This window comes from Sipha flava, unplaced genomic scaffold, assembly GCF_003268045.1.
Source record: "Sipha flava isolate LNK unplaced genomic scaffold, YSA_version1 48_pilon_pilon, whole genome shotgun sequence".
Classification (NCBI taxonomy): Eukaryota; Metazoa; Arthropoda; class Insecta; order Hemiptera; family Aphididae; genus Sipha; species Sipha flava.
The window spans coordinates 216,196-231,314 of NW_020273306.1; the positions used below are offsets into that span (position 1 = coordinate 216,196).

A 15,119-nucleotide genomic window follows, 5' to 3' on the forward strand; every position below is an offset into this window, starting at 1 on the left:
TTATTGATCGCACGTGAACACACACAGAAGAAAGTTATCGGTATTCAGATTTTGACAATGACGTTAAGGTTAAAACCACAGGATATTATAACACGTCGTGCTTTCCAACTGGTTTCGTCAAACAAGCGCATATAATGTACTTCATATCTGTATTTTTTTTGGTAAGTAAAATAAATACAGAACCGGGTGTTGGAAATTTATTCACATCGGTATTGCACCTAAAGCCTACATATTCTGGTTGTTATTATTAAAAGCTATTAATGGCGAGTTCGAGAAGGCAACTATTTACCTCTTATTTTCTTCAGACTATAATTTAGAGAATATGTTTGACGGTGATATTATTAACAATTCTTATATATGAGTTTTGAATTTATGAAAACAAATCAAAAAATAAAAGTTTTAAAGATATTTATTAATCATTAATCACTCTTCTCCCATTCCCTTGGTTAATATTCAAAACTAGTTCCGAAATTGCGATTTACCCAAAAAAAAAGTTAACGTTTTTTTAAATATAGACTTAACTCGTTTTAAACGTTACCGGTTCTGTCGAAGACCAACCTTTCTAAAGTTCTTAAGTACCATTAGTGTACAATTTTCACTGTCGGTGGGGTCTCTTGAAATTTTTAATGTTTTTCTGAACCAAAAATTTTTAACTGAAACAGAAACGCAAGTTATAAAACTTTTAATAGTTCTGGAACAGTGCCGTAGTGTACAGCGGAGTCATCTAATACTAGGATTGAAATATGAATAATCGTTTAATAAAAAAAAATAATAGTAATAAAAGCGAGAAAAAACTGTTAATCTCAAATAATTACTTTTGTTTAATTTTTATTTTTATTTTCGCATGCACGAGTGGATCAATTAATTATCCAAAATTTTGGTTTTGGAACTCAATAAATTGAATATAAACCGATTTGGAGATGATTTCTATTGAATTTTTTACTTTTACTACTTTCAATAGTTTTTCCAAGTAAGCACCAAATCGTTTTTTTTAAATTTTTTCTGGTATATGATACTTTACACTGGACATACGCTTTAATTATTTACGACAAAACATTTTATATTAAAAATTATCATACCAGTACAACACCGATCTATTCATATTTATGCAATTGCCTGTATATACATATATATATACTGTAATATCAACTGTTTTATTTTCTGCAGATTTTTTCTTCATTTTTCAATTGTAACACCAATGCAGAAAAAACATGATTTTAGTAGTAGTCAGAAAGCCGTAGCGAAACGATCGCGGAAGAAGTCTCGAGAAGTTTAAATATTATCATTTCATGTGCGATGATTGAAAAAGAGATTTTGTGGACACTGTAATAAACAAAATGTATTACACCATATGTTTTCTTGTTGATATTTTCTGCGTGAGCTACATTATGGAAAAGCAGGCAAACACGGTGTTTCCCTCTATATAGTTGGCAATGAACCGGCACATGGAAATTGAGAAAATAAAATTATTACGTTCATAATAAATGGGATCGGGAACTGTATAGGTAAATCGTCTTTGTACTATACGTATTAAATGTAACGGAACACACAAATGCGATATTATGTTCTTGTGTGAAATATTTAATAAAGGATTTATAAAAAAAAAAAAATAACAATTTTGACGAGTTCTCGTCGTTCCGCATGATTTCTCTGGTCGTTGTAGTGATACTCGCGTACAATATTTTATGTTATAATAAATTATAAGTAAAAATATCGTGCCGAGGTATTGAATATAGGTACCTATAATACAATAATACTCACTCGTTATGTGTTGAAGGAAGTATGAACTAGAGTAACGGATAAGGTGAAGAGCACAAATGTACATGCATATTACTTTATTTTTTAAAAGTTTTTTTATTAATCAATAACGAAAAAAAAATTAAAACAAAGAGAAAAATATAATATTAAAACCATAACATAATAATATTTTAAAAATATACTAACACTAAAACTGTAAAATATTATATAATATACATATATTATATATAATATTTATGTCGTCTTTACAAATAAATTATGTTTAAATAATAAAAATAAAAAATATGTATTATACTGTACTATTTCAAATAACTATAAAAATACAATATCTTATCAATAATAAAATTATATTTTATTATATTTTAGACTAGAAAAAACTACTAAATAGGTAAAAAAAATTATACTTTAAATTAATATTAAAAAAAAAAAAAAAAAAAAAAACGTACAAAATTGTATTATTGTACAACACGTACAAAAAAATTATATGTATTCTATTTACAAAATAAACTTCAAACTTTATTGAGTCAAAGGCAGTTTACCAATTATCTTACGCAAATATGTAACTTTTTATTAATAGTAAAAAATAATTTTTAAAAAAATAGTATTTATAAAGGACAATATTTATATTTTTACGAAAGGCCGAAAAGAAACAAAACGGTTAATGTTTATATTATATTTTAGAGAACATATATATATATACATATATATATATTTAAAATTTACATTTATATAACGGCCGGTAACATTAAACCGATATAATAAATTAGGAATTTCGTTAGGTAACTATTTTTTTCTTTTATTTATAATAAAAAATTTGGCATGGCGTGGTTCTAGCTATAGGGCCTAGTTTGCTTTACACAGGTAACTCATTTGTTAATATTGGTTTACTTTTTCTGGTATGAAAATAACGATAGTTATTATTATTAGTATTATATAGGCACTTCGACATCACAGTGTTTCACAGTTGGAAGAATTTTTTAGAATATTATAGTTAAAAAAAAATTAAAAAAACACACACAAGAGAAAATATATAAGAAAAAAAAAACTTTACCAATTTGGCAGTTATTAAAAACTTTTTAAACCAATATAATACAACTTTTTTTTAATTATTTTACAGATTGGGGAAAGAGCACGTTCGAGAAAGTCTTTGGATTTCGCAATACCCGAAATAGGAAAAATAAATAGATAAACGAACCAAACAAAATGTTAGAAAAAAAATACTAACGTCATACTTGGACATGAATCGTGTTATAATATATAACAGCGAACGAAAGTGTTCGTCTCCGATCAGATTCACTGTCGATCCGAATTTGTATACAATGATTTAAGTACAGTAACAAAAAGTCGCAACCGATTTTCATAATTGTATATAAATATACAATATAAATGAGCCCACGTGCGCGTAAAAAATGTTTTAAAAGTTATGTAGGTGGTATGCAATGTAATTTCTTTTTATCGATTAAATTTGATCAAATTCACGAATATGTCACGTCTTCTCGAGAACCGTTATTATATATCATGATATGATTAATCTATTAATACGCATCCAAACAGACGTTGTAAAACAGCAAGAAACGGCATAGAAACTACACTTTAGTCGATTTGTCCGCTTCGATCTAATATTTATATCATCTCGTTTATCTAATTCATATATTATATACAAAAAAATCAAGAGAGAATACAAAATGAACAATAATCTCCGAAACAATAGGTAATAAAAATTGAACACTCGTGGCGTATGCATATATCTATACAAACCTAAAAGGAGGGAGAGGGAAATAAAATATAATGCTGCGCGTTTTAAAATGATAATAAAATAAAATATTTGTATAGATAAAAATGATTTTGTACGAGTAGAAAAACAAATAAATAGTTTTTTTTCCAACTAATCTATATATGACTTATAAAAATATATATTGTCAAGAGGACTCGTGTAAAATCGGCAATTTTCAATGCTATATTGATGGTAAATGTAACTCGAAAAAATGATACGTAAACAAAAATAATATATTATTATAATTTATTCGTTAAGTAGTATAGCTTGGCGTTTGAGCGCAGTTAATATTTGTAATTTTGTATCATTATCTAACACATTAATGTACAATGTACAAAACGCACATAGTAAATAGGATTATATTAATATTTAATATATTATGTCATATTATTTATACGTGAGCTCCCGACGAGACATTTAAATAAACGAATTTTACGAACAATAACAATGATAACATTCTAAATAATAATAATAATAATTATAATAATAAAAAACAGGTCGGAAAACGACCCTGTCTAATACCAAAAAAGGTGAGAGAGGAGATGATATTGAACCGAATTCCGTTGATGCCAATTTCTCGAAACCTGCAAACAAATATATCACGTGAGATTTATTAAAACGCATTGTTTGAGTCTAGACTAGTATATACCTATGATATTACGTAGTGGCTGTATTACTTAAATGATCGCGAACGGCGGTGACGGGCGTATACAATCTACGAACGGAATCGCATAATATGTATGTTAAAATAATAATATCGAAAACGCCAGGACGACAACGGCGTTCACATATGCGTGTGAAAACACGTTCAACAAGTAGGTGGTGGTAGCGTATCGAGACAACCGCGTGCTATTACCACTCGCGAATGCGGTATACACACACACACCTTATACTTATATAATAATTTGAACACATATACTATTCCATTATTATTATTATATTTTACGTTCTATTATATTATTCGGAAGCGGTTAATAGTAAAACGTTGATGTATAAAGAAACACCATATGAATTATATTGGACCCGCGGGGTGTGTACGTATGGGTATTAGGCGAAAGTATATTGTGTTCCGTGTGCACGTGTATGTGTGCTTTTACGATTTTTAATCGCACGCAGTCGCCCCTGCACGGATAAGAACGAGGAGGCGGTAACGTGTGTGTGGGAAAATGTTCGAGGACTGATAACCTGCTCGAGCGAGGGGTGCGCGCTCATAACACATCGTAGGTATACACTTTTAGCCGGGCACGATGTAGGGGGTCCATGGGAATTTCGGACATAAAAAAAAAAAAATGAGAAAAAACAAGGGGTGACAACACAAAAGTGCATGATTATGCATGCAGCGCTAACACAATATAATAGTAACAGGTTAAGGTTTATGTACACAAAGAAATCGTTCAACTAGGTCGGAAGTATAGGTACCACTACTACTATTATTATTATTATTTTCAAGGGGAGAGGGAGCAGTCGAACACCTGATCGATTGTGATGTATTAAATTTTATTTCGAAACAATATAAAAAGCTTGAAGACCATGCATTTTTGTACTCGGAGATAATATTTACAAAAGCGATGTCTTCCGTTTTTTCGGATGATTTTTAGCAATTCTTGTCGATCCCAAAAATATAAAATTGTAGAATAATCGTGGGCGCACGGATAACATGAAAACACGGTAAATATAATATTATAAATACTACTCATATCGTTCCGAGTACAGTATGAGACGTGTCAGCATTTGAATGTCGACGATGAAAACAGCATTGAACGTATTTTACACACGTTTTTCGTCATTGTTACTTTTCCAATTTTTTTAAAAAAAAAAAAAAAAAAATAAACGCCGCGAGCGCATTAAAAAAAATACGGTCCGGAAGAAGACCAAAACCCAAGTGCGCACGTCGCCCAATCGTTCCACTAGCCGATCGTACAAATCGTACCAATCATACGGTGTACAAACGTAACAGAATGCAAACACGGACGAAATAATATTATTACGTTATCGTCGTATTGTCCACGGACCGGCGGCGGGCGTTGAAAACTCGGTGAATTTTCGAGTGCACCCAATGTTTCGTAATGCGCTGGGAACAGCGTTATTTTGTATTATTATTATTATTATGTAACGACGACAGCGAGCAGCCGTTTTCCATCTCGCGCGCATAATAATAATAATAATAATAACAACAATATATAATGTACACTCGACCCAGAAACACGCGCGCACGCATGTCGCAGAGAGAAGACAATGGTCGCGTACAATACACGTATATACGTGCGACAGTGGTCATTTTTACGGTTTAATAATATCGTTATGTGACCGGCGTGCGTGTGCGCGCGCATAAATGTATGTTTGTCCCGGGAGATCGGCCGAGTACGAAACATATAATTAATTTATAAGTTTCCGACCGTCGCGCGGTTCCGCGACATTGCGCACCGCTTACTCGTTAAGAACACGGCGGTCAAAGGTCGATGATTGTCAGGACGCCGGTAGAGCCGAACGCGAACGGTCAAGCAATAGTAGGCGAACGCGCGCGCATTTGCGTACCCACTGTGTACACGCACGGCGGACATTGTGAGGTGTGCGCGTTGAGTGTAGTGCACGCGCTCTTTTCCGCGGTTATCGACGCCGCCCACTACCCGCACGATCGAAAAACGGCGCCAAAACACGTAACACCCCCGCCGACCACTGTACCGCCCGAAAAGAGTTTACGATTGTAATATTATTGGTTTTGTTTTTTTATAATACACACGCGCGCGGAGATAATTCGCCGAGGAAGCAGATGTTGAACTCACTTCGAGAGATTCGTGTTTGACTTTCCGTTGCGAATTCTAAATCCCCCCCCCTCACACATCCATCACTTATCGCGCTGCGACCGCGGAACAGGCCTATTATAAAACGTATATACATATGTGGCTTATCATGTACACTCATATACATACATATATATATACATCACACGTTATATCACAGTTTTTTTTTTCTATGAAGATTTGTTTAATATTATAATAATTGTTAGTTTTGGTTTATGGCCAGAGTTATAGGTCAAGGCGGGACTTGACGTAACTCATCATTGAATCGATGATACGAAACCTATATATTCACTCGGACTTTTTTTCTGATAACAAGTGCTGATTTAGTGTGTGTGTGGTGTATATTTTATAAACAAAATTTACAATATTATGGTTTTCAGTCCATCAATTTACTATCGTATTGTCCTATTATACGGGTCTGCACGCCACACGGACTGTATTATTGCACGACCCGCAACACACGACGAAACGAAAATGCGCATGGAGCGTGCCCGTTCAAATGTTACGCTTTTGCAAAATAGGAAATACGCATCAACTTCGAAATATTTACTGGATTCGACCGATGTAGGTACTTCCGAGTTCAAAGGACACGAACGCTACGTTCACCCACCCGCGTCTAACCACGAGAAAATCCGAATGGTTATTATTCAATGTATACATGTCATGAATCGAGTAGTTATTTTGCGTGATTTCACGAGTCGCCTTCTTATAGCTTCTTTCCCTAACCATGCGTTGGAATATAATAAAATAATACACGATATTTTAAATTCAAATAATATGTGTATACTACATAAACAGGTGGTTTCCTTGTGAAAAGTCTTCACTTGATCAACGCATAAGATGTCAGACTATTGACGAGTGGATTTCATGCTAAGCATTTCGGTTTACCGAATCGATTAAAAAAATGACGAGAGATCGAAAGTTTAATGTGCGAAATGAGAGAGAGAGGGAAAGAGGATATTTTGACGAGTGCTTAGGTACATATTAATAAACACAGGTAGATAATATGAAAATAGATATGAAAATATTTACCAAACGCACGATTCACTGCAAGTGTGGATAGGCGTCAAAGTGTTTGTTGAGCTCCCTGTGCAGGTGCTCGGGCAGAACGCCCACGTTGGTGAACAGCGAACGGAGCACGTTTAGTTCCTCGCTGAGCAGTTCTATCCTCTTCTGCAGCCGCTCGTTCTCTTTGACCAACAGCTTGACTTTCTCCTCTGTCTCGCGACTGCGGATCTTCGCCTTTTCCCGGCTCTTGCGCACCGCTATGTTGTTCCGTTCACGTCTCCTCTTGTACTCGTCCGTGTTCTTATCCACCGATTTGTTCGACCCGGAACTCGACTTCCGGTGGTGGTTGTGATGGGCCTTTAAGTGAGGACCGCCACCGCCGCCGTTGGACACGGGAGACGTCTGGAACGCGCCACCCTGACCATTGCTAAGGTACTGCTGCTGTTGCTGCTGCTGCTGCTGCTGCTGTTGCTGTTGCTGCTGGTTCCTGAACTCCACGGACTCTGGTGGTTCCTCCTTGATGGGGCCACCCGCGGTTGCCGGCGTGCTCTCGTAATGCACGGGCTGCGGCATGTACGCCAGCGTAGTGCGCGAGTTGAAACCGTTTTGGGACACGCCGTTGCGGCCGTTACCACCACCGGTGCCGTTGGGCAACTTGACTTGGCCCTGCTGCAGGATCTCCGTGAACAGTCCTTCGCTGAACTGACTGTCGTCGATGAGGTTCTGCAGGTCGAGCGATATCTCGGGCGTGGACAGTTCCGATATGTCGTACCTGTTCTTGAGCTGCCCGAGCTGCGCTTTCTTCGCGGCCATGGCCAGTTCCTGTTGGCTGAGCTGGTGGTGCGGTTGATGGGCGTGCGGCTGCGGCGCCGAGTCATACATCTGCGGCGAGTTCATGTCGATAGCGATTATCGTACAACGACCGCGTCGGTCGTTACAGGGATCGTGTGTGCGTGTACTACGCGATGTCAGACGTGCGATGTACAAGCGACGGTGGGCGCGTGATGAGCGTACGATGCGCCCCGAGCGCGCAACACTTACGGATTTCTGGCCGCGAGAGAAACGCCGTCGGCGACCACTTGTTGACGACGATGGTGTGCGTGCGCGACTCTATGCTGTAATGTCACCGCAAGAACGTGATGTTTGCGGGGGCCGAGTGACAGACGACTGCGAAAATCGAAACGATCATCGTCGTGTTCGTCATGTGTGCGAGCGTAACAATATATATAGTGTTTTATTTTTATTTTTACAAGCGAACTATATCAATGCAACGATGACGACGACGGAACTACGCACGGAAAGACTACACGCGTGGCAGTGGACGGAGACAATTTTTCTTTATGAAACTTTTACCACCGGCCGAGATGTGATTTCGCTAAAAACAACGCTAGGCAAATACCTCGTTAACACAGCGCACAGATATAATAAATTTTTTTTTTCTTTAAAAACACGTACGTACGAACAGTAAGCGGTACGTACGCGAAATATGTACTTCGAAAAAGGAAAAACAATAAAAAAAAATTAAAAAAAAAAAAAAAACAACAACAAAAACCGCGAAATAAATCGGCCGACGACTGTACTTGAGCGTGTTCGCACCTACCGGACGCGTGTTTAGCGTGCGACTACCCCGGCGCTGTTTCGGTACCAGTTGCACAGAGTAGTCGTAGTGGTCGCGTAGTAGTAGTAGTACGACGCGACCGCGTTGGCATACGCGCCGATTGAATTGCCGCCGCGCTCGTTGCCTCCTCCTCCTAGGTCGCGCTCCCCCTCCATCCACTGGTCCGTCACCGGTCCGCCCCTCAACGCGGACCGCAAACTCAATTGCCGTGCGTATGACGTCCGCGTCTTTCTCTCTCCTACTCTCTCTCACTCACTCACTCTCTCTCACTCACCGTCTCTCTTCGCGCTCGGACTTACCGCGCACGCATTATGTTAAATAATAATCATTGGGTTTTATTCCTTCCTTATATATTCTATATGAGGATTTTTTTTTTTCTTATTTCGTTTTTTTCATATTAATTTTCATCTCATTGCGTTCCGTCGTTATCGAGACACTACGCACATGTGTATAATATAATGTACATGTACTTTTTCTTTTATCAACCCACTCGTTTACAGTTGTTACGCATACGCGAAATATTCCCCGAACACGTTCATAGTAATTGTAATTACTGTATTGCAATTACTATTATCGTCATCGTCGTTTCGTCGCCAGACCTTAGTGTATTCATGTTGTTATTAACGTTTCTCGAGACGAGATTCATTCAAGCTTTTAAAAGTACGCGCGCGCGCAACGACATTCCTATGATTGATAAATGGAAAACAAACACTCCACGACTTCATGATACATGTATAAAATACGGGTGATTCGGTTACGGGACAACTGCTCTTTAAAATATCGCGCACGTGGACACTAAACTATCGCAAGTTGGTGTCGTCAGCTACAATTCGGTTCCGAACACCCTCGAGAACTCTGGTCTGGTCAAGTTTTGTAAACAATATAGGAACATATACATTATTATTATTCTGTGCGGATATTAAATAGAACGTTCTGTAGTTAATTTTTAATTTTTATTCATTATTTTTTGTCGTGGAATGTCTATTAAATTGTATTCTACTTATTTATTTTATATCACGAAACATTATTGAACAGTCCTATACATCAGAGATCCGATTGTTACGTAATTTTTCAACCAATATATGCATTTATAAATTCAAAATGTGTAAATGCGTATTAATAGCAGACATAATATGTGCACTAAAACATTGAAAATATGCATAAATCCTATATTTTTGCCAATTTGGCAGTAATATAGGTTTATTGCTGATTTAAATCTAAACTTGAATTAATGTAATAAAAAACATCTTCATACAGGCCATAATCTGGAGGAATAAGTTCAATGTCCAACACAAAGTCGGAGACAAAGCATGTACGACTGTATTTGATTGATTTGAATGTTTTATCAGTGGTCGAAATTATTCAAGATAAGTGGAGGGATGCCTTACAATTCAGATTTCCTGATATCATCATAACATTCTACACACCTTGTGTACCTTAAATATTTTATTTTTTTTTTTTATAGTTCACATAAGGTACATTATTTTAGTCCGTGGCTCTAAACACGGGTATAATACGGATTGCGAAACGTCTTATATTAAACAAAACGATAAGCCAAGCGCTCGGGCCTGAATGTTAAAAAAATTATTTTCACCGGAAAAAAAATAATTTCTTATATATAGATATAAAAATGATAATAAGTATATCATTTTAAAATACAAGTTTTAGGAAAAAAGCGTTATTCTAAACAAAACAGGTAGAGGGATGCCATCCCTCCGTATCCCCCCCACTTCGAACACTGTGTTTTAGAAAAGGATTTTTCTAAACTTTTACTTTTAACTCTACAATTTTTTACTTTTGAATACGGAATATATTTACACACGTACTTTTTTCAAATTTTTGTAAATTTTTAAGCTTTCAAATATAATAAATTAATTATGAAATGGGTATAGATATTGTTTTGATATGATATTCTATTGAATTTATTTTAGTTTCATGAAATAACAAATTTTCAAATAGATTAAACAATTTAACATTTACTTAATGTTTTATAAATAATTGAATGTTAAAAAATGTGTAAAAATGTATTTTATAGTAAATAATCTAAGACGGGGGTCTCCTACTTACGATCTGTTAAGCTTTTCTAACCAGCCTGCCATATTTCCTGATATTTTTTCAATACGAGTATTATTCCAAATCTGAAAAAACGTGCACGTGAAATTATATTAATATTTAGTTTCACTTATTTATATGAATAGACATTTTCAAAAATGAAGTACATAAAATCTAAGTATAGAACTAACTTAAGCGACAAACATTTACAAAAAACAATGTTGATTGGAACAATATTTGAAGAAAATTATCAAGAAATTTTAAAATAGAAGCAATTCTAAACTTCCCATTGAGTAAGTTACCTGTATTTTGTATAAATTTTGAATTATAAAAAAAAAAGTAAAAATATTCATCTATTGTTTCTGTCACTGCATTTTTTAATATAACATTGGATCTCTAGTCATGTCTAGCCCATTCCAAACGTTTGGCTCCTATATATGCATTTGTATTGAGCGTTCGGTATACTTGGTAAATTTGCTCATTGGTTCTAATTTTATATTCACCATTTTCCAAGATAGAGCCAAAGTCATGACGCCGTATTTTCCTTTCAAATTCATCAATTTTTCTACATCACCCTTCGCGACCGACCATGTTTCACATTCGTAAGATAAAACTGGATGGAGAGAGCTTAAATAAGGTATTGATTTGGATCTCATAGATTGTTGTTTGCGCTCAAGCAAACGCAGCACCACGCCTACGTCTTTGCGGTACGCAATTAAAATATAATAAATATGAAGATCTAAGACTCGCACGTCGTTTTCGGTTCGGTCAGGGTGTAGAGGGATGGTACTTCCTTTTATAATAATAATAATAACAAAAATAGAAAGATTACAATTAATTTTTTTATATAGTTGTGTATTACATTATAATAACATTTTAAATAATTGCATGTGGGCACCCTCACACTGATTGCAATAATAATAATTTAGCTTATAATAATGAACAAAATATGTGACAGTAAAATTACAATTAAAATAATAATAATAAGGGAGGCACAGCTTCCGTTACCCTGGTATACTCGAGTCCCGTTGGATTCTATCCCACGCGACCGTGGCTAATTCTCAACATGTGCGACGGAAACTTAAGTACACTGACGACCGGAAATGACGGAAAATCAAACAAACAGGGATAGATCCCGGAGATAAACCTCGTGGTCAGTGGCGAATCACAAAGAAAACTAAAAAAATACAATCCAACAAATGCAGCGGCTCAGCCACGAACGGGAGTCACTCGAAGATAGCACCGCTGATCTCGAAAATGTTTTCGACAACCTCAAAAAATATATCAATCCAATAAGATATCGTACCAGTTCCGGGCACTCCGAGATTAATTGTTGTGCATCTTGGACATAGTAATTTGAACTTAAATAATTTTTCCAGGACGAAATACCCGTTATTAGCTACTAATATTCTTAGTCTTATCATATCATGCATGTTGTTTTTATTATTTTTATTGGTTCCAAGATATTCAAAGTCTATCAGGGTGATATAAAATATAATATAAATAACTTATTTTTTCTAAAATTTATCGCAGGTCTTAAAACAAATAATTAAGTAATTAAGTAATAATTTAAATGCAACATTTTTAGTAAAACTTATTATTTTTTATAAAATTTAGAAAATTCATCCCGTTAGTTTTGTAAAAAAAAATGAGATATGAGTTTAAAAGCATGCTTGGAATTATTCTATATAACTTGTAATTATTTTCATACTCGACAATTATATAAAAAAAATTGTAAAATCAGTATTCAATTCAAAATATACACTCAAATTGTTATAGATTTAAAAAGAGGAAATTTTTACAAAAAAAACCACAATCAAATTTGTCCTGCGTACCTTTTATGATTTCCCCAAGTCATAAAAATAATTCTATACTGAATACCTTCGTATGCATATGGTTTTAATGAATACAAATTATTCTAAATCATGTGGTACATGATACAAAGACAATGTACAAGAGTAATAGTAGACGTTCCGGTCCCATGAAAATGTATACATTTGTTTCTTACAATGTCAATAACGTTGATCATTTCCGCATAAATGTATATGATGTGGAGTCAGAGATTAAGGAACCGACAATATTTTCATTTTTCAATAATCATATTAAAAACACATGTTAACAATATAAACTTTTTTCATTCCAAATCCACTTTACATATTTTAACGAATAATTCTAAGACAGTTAAATAATAATTTGGTACACATGTTATACATAGTGTACCAAATTATATTGTAAACATTTAGCAGTATAGCCTATAGATATAATATACTATGATAGATATATTATATGAAGTGTATTTATGAATAGTAAGAATAATTTCGCAATCGGTATCTTTTTTAATTTATCGCACCAGAATGAATAAAAATATAATTGAAATCGACTAGACATAAGAAATACAAACATATTTTTATATTTTACTAAGTATAGTATATATCCTACCATATTTATATTTATTGTTACTATACACATAATACATTATACATGTTTATTTATAGATTATCGGTAAATGCCTAATATTTAATATTAATAATAAAACGCTAATATTTATTTAAATAAAGAATATAAAATATTTGAATTTATTCAATGTTAAATATTACAAATGTGCCATTAGTATGTAATTAAAACCACTATTTTATTGAAGAGAAACACCACATGCCTAAACAAGACAAACTATGACTTGCGACCCCTTCGAATTAAAAAAAAAAACTTACTAACCACAATTATTATACCATTAATTATAATATCACGTGTACGTTTTAGAAAAATCCGTATCAAAATACATCACAAAGACTTTTCACTTCTTATTTTTTAAGGTGGTAGATTGGTGTTGTTATTTCATAATCACAAACTGCAATCAAAAGAAAAATACATTGCGAAACTCCATATGTTTACTTCGATAAATTGTGAACAGTAGATGTATAGGAATATAAAATGAAAAAAAAACGAGAAAAATAAAAATAAACGATTGAAATATTAACAATCATCACATCTGACATAATAAAACACCAATATTATATTATGTTCATAGTTTACATAGGGCAAAAACAGTCTATGTCTTCCTTTTTTATGCTTCCATTTTCTTATACAGTTATTAGAATAAATAATTTTAATTTAAATCGATTCTATTCTAGATAAAAGATAATAAAAGATAAGTTTAAATAGATAGTCTTCGGAAATACTTATTTCAATATTTGTTATTTAAACTAATGCATTTCGTTTTAATTTATAAATTTCAATAATGTTCAGAAAATAAACAAACTTTACTTTATTTGAAAATCATAAAAATACATTACACGTAATGTGTAAAATTAGACAAAATCTATTAATTTAAAAAAGTATGATAAAAAAATTTCGTTTTGATGGTAGAATAATATACGACTTTTGCACAATTTTGGAACCTTGGCTTAAGTAAAGTTTACCATACCCTTGCTACGCCACTGCACACGAGATACATTTTATCAAGCACCTAGGACATATTTTCTAATGTTGTTCATTATTAATAATTACTTACTAAGCAAAAAACACTAAACAGCTTATTATTAATAAGAATAAGATAATATAAAAAATGAATAGTAAGAAACTTTTAATAAATAAAATTTTTCCCAACCAAAATAACTTTAAGTAATTACAATAAATGTAAATATTTATGTATTGCAGTTATTATTAATTTTTATTTAAAAGTCATGTGTTATCAGTTATACACTCTGCACTAATGTAATGTCTCTATTCAACAATATTTTTTAATTTGGATGTTACATTACCACAGATGTATTCTCTCTTTCATTTTCATCTTACAAAGTATACTTGTGTGGTAGGGCACCACTTGAGTTAATCTTATTGTAACATATTTCTAACATACTAAAAAATTAACGACTTATCATATTCCTTAAAAAGAAACAACAATAATTTTTTTTAACTCAAAATTAAAATAAGAATTTTTAAAAATATAAAATAAAATAAATGAAATAAACATTTCAAGAATTAAGTAAACAAAAAAAAACAAATTATATTTTATTTTTTTATGTAAAATCATAAATATATAATTAATTGTGAAAAAAATTAATGCTTAAATATTATAATGTATTCCTTCATTTTTACTTTATAATAT

General features: G+C 33.4%; 2 protein-coding genes across 3 annotated transcripts in view; both read right to left on the reverse strand.

Annotated features, from left to right (window-relative positions):
* Positions 1-3,601: 3,601 nt before the first annotated feature.
* Positions 3,602-9,326, reverse strand: LOC112690039 (CCAAT/enhancer-binding protein). Its single transcript, XM_025563930.1, has 2 exons — positions 7,366-9,326; positions 3,602-4,116 (listed from the first exon to the last, which is right to left on the reverse strand). Exon 1 carries the CDS (start codon positions 8,236-8,238, stop codon positions 7,378-7,380), a length of 861 nt encoding a protein of 286 aa, XP_025419715.1. The 5' UTR covers positions 8,239-9,326; the 3' UTR covers positions 3,602-4,116; positions 7,366-7,377.
* Positions 9,327-10,949: 1,623 nt separating this feature from the next.
* LOC112690119 overlaps positions 10,950-15,119 on the reverse strand; it is a 28,734-nt gene continuing 24,564 nt past the window's right edge. Inside the window, exon 7 of one of the 2 annotated variants that reach the window (XM_025564044.1) lies at positions 10,950-11,097. The gene's annotated coding sequence lies outside the window, so the exon portion shown is untranslated. Of the gene's footprint in view, positions 11,098-13,605; positions 13,860-15,119 lie in introns of those variants that run through there. The other variant, XM_025564045.1, reaches the window with a different exon arrangement.